The 7,319-nt window shown below is 41.6% G+C and overlaps 1 protein-coding gene across 1 annotated transcript; it reads left to right on the plus strand.

The window, feature by feature from the left end:
* Window positions 1–3,357: 3,357 nt before the first annotated feature.
* On the plus strand, window positions 3,358–6,742 carry LOC147439534 (pentatricopeptide repeat-containing protein At2g03380, mitochondrial-like). The gene has a single exon (XM_086485356.1). It carries the CDS (start codon window positions 3,889–3,891, stop codon window positions 6,616–6,618), a length of 2,730 nt encoding a protein of 909 aa, XP_086341482.1. The 5' UTR covers window positions 3,358–3,888; the 3' UTR covers window positions 6,619–6,742.
* The last annotated feature ends 577 nt before the right edge of the window (window positions 6,743–7,319 follow it).

Raw genomic sequence — 7,319 nt, forward strand, 5'->3', positions numbered from 1 at the left:
GACAGGCCATAATAAGTTTGTCTGGGACTCAGAGGCCGCGAAAGCATTTCAGACTCTCAAGCAAGCTTTCACGACCGCACCCATTCTAATTCACGCAGATCCTACAAAGCCTTTCATCCTAGAAACAGATGCTTCAGATTTTGCCCTTGGCGCTATTCTATCCCAAGTAGGAGAGGATGGTCGAGTACATCCAGTGGCTTTTCATTCCCGCAAGTTCTCAGCTGTGGAAATCATTTATGAAATCCATGACAAAGAGCTCTTAGCAATCATCGACTCTTTTGACACTTGGTGTCACCTACTTGAACTCATAAGATCACTGTCTATACAGATCACAAATACTTCATGACATCCCGCATCTTGAATCGTCACCAAGCTAGGTGGAGTGGTATCCTATCAAGGTTTGATTTTCGTATCTCTTATATACCTTGCCGTCAACAAGCTAAGCCAGATGCCTTATCAAGGAGATCCTACCTTGCACCTAGAAAAGACGACGCAGCATTTGATCAACAAGAGTCAGTGATTTTGAAACCTGAGCAGCTTAAGCTAAACGCCACCATGAGCCAAGCTCCTGAAGATTCTACTTTTCTTTCTAAGGTGAAGAGGCAAATTGCCAAAGACCCACTTGCTCATAATATTAGACAACAACTACAAGGACAAGAGGTTAATGAGGACTTTCAAGAAATTGATGGACTAATTTACTATAAGGGTCTTCTCTATATTCCACGAGTACCAACATGCTTGGAGGTACTTCAGCAAAACGGCATGATCTTCCATCAGCCAGCAGGGCATTTTGGGGTTAATAAGACAATTGAGCTTCTCTCCCGGGACTTTTGGTGGCCTCAAATGTGGAAGCTTGTCAAGGAGTATGTAGGCACTTGTAACACTTGCAATAGATCAAAGGCCCCTCATCATCGTCCTCATGGGTTACTCCATCCCTTGCCCATTCCAACCAAACTATGGTCATCCATCTCCATGGATTTCATTGTAGAGCTACCCTTGTCACAAGGATTTGACTCCATTTTAGTAGTCGTAGATTGGTTTACAAAAATGGCACACTTCATTCCAACCACTAAAACCATCACCAATGAAGGTATGGCCAAACTCTTTCTACAGCATATCTATTGTTATCTGATCGAGGCCCACAATTCATCTCTAGCTTTTGGAAAATCTTATTCAAGCTACTCGGAGTACAAATCAACCTCTCCTCAACCAATCACCCACAAAGTGATGGACAAACAGAGAGAGTAAATCAAGTTTTGGAACAACATCTCCGCCGTACTATCAATTATCACCAGGATAATTGGGTCGAGCTCCTACCGCTAGCAGAATTCTCCTATAATAACAGTTTTCATGCCTCCATCCGTCACACTCCATTCTTTGCTAATTATGGTCAACATCCCAAACAGGATATCCACAGACACTTTCAAGTCAAGAATCCAGATGCTATTCATCTTACACAACAATTATCTGCAATTCACAAAGAACTTACAATTCATATCAGAGAAACTCAATCCAAGTATAAGGAAAGTGCAGATCTCCATCGCATGCAGCATCCAAAATACAAAGAAGGGGCTCCACCGACGTGATCTGTGTTCATCTTGTCCCTGTCAAAAGCTTGATTATCGAAGGCTTGGCCCGTTTAAAATTATACGTCAAGTCAATCCAGTCACCTATCGACTCCGATTACCCTCATCCATGAAAATCCATCCAGTCTTTCATGTCTCATTCCTAGAACCTTGTCACACATCTAAGATCCCAGGAAGATCCCTACAATCACCTCCTCCAGTTGAGATTCAAGGACATGACGAATATGTGGTCGAGAAAGTCCTAGATTCTCGAATTTCGTGTGGCAAGTTACAGTACTTGGTGCATTGGAAAGGCTATGATGTTAGTGAACGAACCTGGGAACCAGCACACAATCTACAACATGCATCTCTCAAAGTCCAAGAGTTCCATCAACAACATCCATGGAAGCCCAACTCAAGGAACACCACAGCTCCTCGTGGAACTCGTTGCTAAAGGAGGGGGTAATGTCATGGATGCTTGAGAGTCAGTCGTCGCTGCCTGATCATCGCCTACATCATCGCTAAAAGAATCTAGAAGGATCTAGAAAATTATAGAAGTTTCTAGAAACATGGAGAAGATTCCGGAAGAATCTAAAAGTTTCTGGAAAGCTCTAGAAAGTTGAAGAAAGATCCAAAAGGTTCTAGAAGAACTAGAAGGATCAAGAAGGTTCTAAAAGATTCTAACCTCCTCAAGAACCTAGAAAGTCCTAACCTCCTCAAGTAACCTCCTCAAGCACTAGTATAAATAGGGGTCTTGGGCCACAAGCCCCTCAGTCTTACCAACACTAGTTGTGAGGCTCCTATGAGGAAATCCCTCTTCTAGTTCTTATGTTCAAGTCTTGTCCTTGCAATCAAGCCTTATCTTGTACTCAAGTCATGTATCCCAAGTCTTGTATCTAGCTCTCTTAATAAAGTATTAAGTCTTATAATCAATATTAAGCTTATCATCAAGTCCAAGTTCTTGTACATTGTGAGCGCCTCCTCTTGCTCTCTTCTAGCTCTATACGTGCTCATAACAAAAATAGCTTAAAACAACATTTTCTCACTTTTTCCCTGATCTATGGGCTGAAACGGGCATCAAAATAAAAGAATCTGAAAAAACTCAAAGAAGCAATATTTTTCCTCGTATTGAGGACTTCAATTGCTACATACAAAAATTTTCCAAATTTTGACCTTAATACCCTCAAAACTGGCTCCCGAGAGGTGTCTCGGGTTAAAATTTGAAACTTCACCGAAACGATTAGAATAAAGTTCTATGCTGTGAAAAAAACGTTGAAATGAACAAACTTTACTCCAAACAAAATATATATCAAAACTTTGTAAAATAAGTCCTTTTACACCTTTTGAGGTACGAGCTTTGAAAATATCTCAAGTTTGATATTCAGGACTTCTCTCCAACGAGGATCTTGAGGAATTTCCACAGTCCACAAAAAGTCATCGATGATGATTGTGCGACACCCTAACCACATGCCCCTATGGGTTACATTGTTGACCTAGCTACTAAATGTCGATGAGCCGCCAAAAATCGATCTGAAGCTCTGTGTGCTACATGTTCCTCTCTCTCTCACAGAGAAAAATGGTTGGTTATGCCATTTCCCTCTTGACTAACAAGGCTTGAGTTCAACTCTCGTCGGGTAGATCTTTGATGTCTCTTAGGATAGTTTCCTACAACGTTAAAAATTCTCTTCATCTTCTTCTCTTCTCTCTCTCAAAAACGCCCCAAGAAAAAGTCCTCTTTAGGCTACGACGCTCTCCGCTCTCTCTTAATAATATGTCTTGAGTTCAACTCTCCTCGTCGGATAGATCTTTAAGGTCTCTTGGGATAGTTTCCTGCGCCTCTCTACCGCCGATCCCGGCTTTGAAGTTAGTTCTGAGCAGGCCTCGTGTTTAAATCATCAGCTCGTGTGACCATCGTGACTAGCTGCTCGCGCCAATCCTTGAACGAATGGCATGATCGTCAGGAGGCACTGAGAGTGCTAAGCGTACTTGGCGCTACTCCAGAAAAGCTGTTCATGCAGAAAAGGTTGAGAGAGAGAGAGAGAGAGAGAGAGAGAGAGAGAGAGAGAGAGTTCTTGGAACGTAGAGCATTCAGCATGCATCTGAAGCTAATCTTGCAGAGAAAGCCCGGTGACATAAACAACAGCACACACTGGGACTGGCTGAGCTTGTGGATGAACATTACCCATTCATGTGGGCAATGATGGCATTCACCCTCCGTAAACTTTCAAGGAGTATCTCTTGTAGAAGGGGCCCATTCTACTTCTGATTGTATGGCATGCTTGCTGTTGGGACCTACTGTTGTAGACATGTCCTCTTCTGCTAGATGATGGCAGATAAGAACACCATAAAAAACTATGTTTCGATTGTCCACAAATGCAGAAAATGCAAGGATTTGGATGGTGCCAAACATGTCTATTTGCATATTCGAAACGATGGGCTGGAGACCCACCCTGTTCTTGGGAATTACATGGTGCCCATGTTCGCAGATTGTGGCAGCATGATGGATGCTCTTGAGATCTTCGGAAACCTGGCTTGTCGCAATGTGTTTTCTTACACCTATCTCATCCTGGGTTATGTCCACTCTGAGCAACCAAATATTTCTCTGACTCTTTATGATAGAATGAAGAAGGAAGGTGTGGAACCCAGCAGCTATACTTTGGTTGCCGTTTTGAAAGCTTGTGCTCGACTTCTACACATCAAGAAGGGCCAAGAGATTCACAATGAGATCCTCCAAAAGGGCTTCGAGACTGATCTTCTCACAGGCAGCACATTGACTGACATGTACGCGAAAAATGGCTCACCTTTTGAAGCACAAAAAGCTTTTGAGAAGCTACATGATCATGATATTGTGTTGTGGAATGTGCTTGTTTGGGGGTATGTGGATAATGGACTTGACCTTGAAGCATTGAAATGTTATGACAAAATGCAACAAAAAGGTCTTTCTCCTAATGAAACTACCTTTGTCTTCATGCTTCAAGCTTGCAGCAATACAGGAGATGTTTTAGCTGGCCAAGAGTTACATACATGCATTGTGCTAAAAGGCTTTGATTTGGATCTATTTGTCGGCAACACCCTGGTCAATATGTATGGGAAATGTGGATTGCTTTCAGATGCTCAGAATATGTTTGAGAAGTTGTCGGTGCAGAATGTGGTCTCTTGGAGTGCTCTTATTGATGGATATGCTGAGCATAAAGGGGACCTAAAAGCATTAGAGCTGTATGATATGATGGAATTGGGGGATGCTGTACCGAATGTGGTTACATTTGGATCAATTATAAAAGCTTGTACAAACCTAAGTGCATTAGACAGAGGTCGAAAAATTCACTCTAGAATCATCCAATTGGGTCATGACAAGGAGCAACAAGTCAGCAATTCTTTGATGACCATGTATGTGAAATGTGGTAAGAATGCAGAGGCACAGAAAGTTTTTGACATGCTTCCTCTTCGGAATGTTGTTTCTTGGAATATATTTATAGAGGGACTGGCTCAGCATCAGCCAGTTAAGGAAGTCGTCAGCTGTTTTGACAAGATGCAAAGGGAGGGTGTTTCCCCAGATGTAGTTGCTTATGCATCTATTCTGAGTGCTTGTATTGATGCAAAAGACGTAGATATAATTAATAGTTTGCATACAATGATCACAGAGAGGGGATTGGAGGTTGAGAGCCTAGTTGGAAGTACCCTTGTTGCTGGGTATGCAAAGTGTGGGTTGCTTTTCGAGGCGCAGATGGTCTTCGAGAAGGTGCCCAATTCTAACTTTGTGGCATGGAATGCTTTAATTGCTGGTTATGCTGAATATGGTCTTGGTAGAGAATGTTTGGACTGTTTTGCCAAAATGAAGGCCCATTCAATTTATGCTAGTTTAGTCACTTATTTATGCATTCTGAAGGAGTGTGGGAGTAGAGGACTTGTAAGAAAGGGTCAAGAAATACATAGCGACATTATGAAGACTGGATATGATGTCGATCCCTATGTGGGCAATACCCTAGTTGACATGTATGCAAGGTGTGGTTCAATGATAGATTCCTATAGAGTTTTTGAGAGCTTGCTTGTACCCGATATTGTGTCATGGAATGCTTTAATCACAGGGTATGCTGAATATGGACCTGATCAAGAAGCACTGAATTGTTTCGAACGCATGCAAGAAGAGTACGTCTGTGAGGATCCCACAACTGTAGTCTCTGTCTTGAAAGCGTGTGGTAATGTTGGAGCGCCCGACTCTGCTAAAGATATACATATGAAGATATTATACAAGGGATATGAGAACGATCCATACCTCGTTGCTACCTTGATCGTTGCGTATGCAAAATGCGGTTCATTGGCCGAAGCAGAGGATATATTTGACAGCATGGCAGGGTGTAATGTTGTGTTGTGGAATGCAATGATAACAGGTTATGGTATAAATCATGAAGCGCACAATGCAATCAAGATTTATGAGAACATGAGGGACAAGGACGTTAAGCCGAATGAGGTAACGTTCTTATGCCTTTTCACTGCGTGTAGCCGTACAAGCCGATTGGATAATGGTCGAGAGTTTCTGAAAGATATGACAGAAGACTACCACATCTTACAGAGGTCTGATCATTTTACTTCCATAGTGGACCTTTTTGCTCGGTCTGGAAGATTGAGTGAAGCTGAGAAGTTCCTTGAAACATTGCCATGCAGTCCATCTAAAGATACGTGGACTGCTTTGCTTAATTCATGCAAAAACCATGTGCAGGCTGGAGCTGGGACAAGATGCTTTCAACAACTTCTCCACATCCAACCAGACTGTGCATCTTCTTATGTGCTTGCTTCGAAGCTTTATGCTAGTCATGGTATCACCACAGATGGTGGTAATATTTGTTCTAATGATACTAGAAGAGAGGATCTATCACAACAACAATGTTCAAGTTTATTGGAGAAGCATGTGTCGGGAGTAAAAGCTCTTTCAGAATTGCATGGTGAACAACATCACAATATATATGTCAATTCACCCTTCTTACATTTGAATTCCACCACTAGGTGTCTGGCTTTTTGCTGCAACATGCACTCACAACCACATGTTCTCTTCTAGTTTCTCATAGGCTATTGTTTAGTGATGTGTGTGTGTGTGTGTGTGTGCATGAGTGTGTTTGGCACCGTTGTTGGTGGGGACAAGGTGATCTTAACTAGAGAAAACCTCAATGTCCAAAAACTTTCCTAGGTTTGTCTAGAGTATCAAAACAAACTTTTAGAAACCGTACGGTTGAGGGGTGTCTATTTCAGTTGATCACAGGTATCTTGGGAGTAGTCGTACTTATCGAGAACCTATAGGCTTAGATTAGGTTGCTTTCGAGTGGTGGATAGCTTAAACTATGTCAGAGTTTGAGGATTGATGCACTTTTCAAGGAAAAATCAATGTTGGTGGACACTTTCCACTATCTTTTGGTTGATGTGATTAATGAAGAGTAGGATAAGTAGGAATCAAGGAAGGTTTTCGATCTATCTCACCCTATGAATTGACATCATTGAAGTTACTTGCAAAAAAATTCATAGGTTTCAAAAAAAGACTCATAAGGCGAGTGTAAAGCTTCAAAATAGCATTTTTTTGTGATAACTAATCTTGGAAAGGCTATAGCAACTTAAGGGTGAGTCAACAATCAACTTTCAAGAAATTTTTAAAGTTTGGTAAAAGATTAGCTTATTATCTCTCCAATAATAGATGCTTGCAAAAGTAAGTTTTATTGGCTAAAAGTGCTTGCATTAGCTTGTATAAGACCGTATTGTCATCAAACT

The sequence above is a fragment of the Adiantum capillus-veneris genome, chromosome 16, assembly GCF_014529385.1.
Source record: "Adiantum capillus-veneris isolate H3 chromosome 16, ASM1452938v2, whole genome shotgun sequence".
In the NCBI taxonomy this organism is placed as follows: Eukaryota; Viridiplantae; Streptophyta; class Polypodiopsida; order Polypodiales; family Pteridaceae; genus Adiantum; species Adiantum capillus-veneris.

Excerpts from the sequence above, each read along its gene's own strand:
- LOC147439534 (XM_086485356.1), top strand. The coding sequence starts at position 3,889 with ATGATGGCAGATAAGAACACCATAAAAAACTATGTTTCGATTGTCCAC.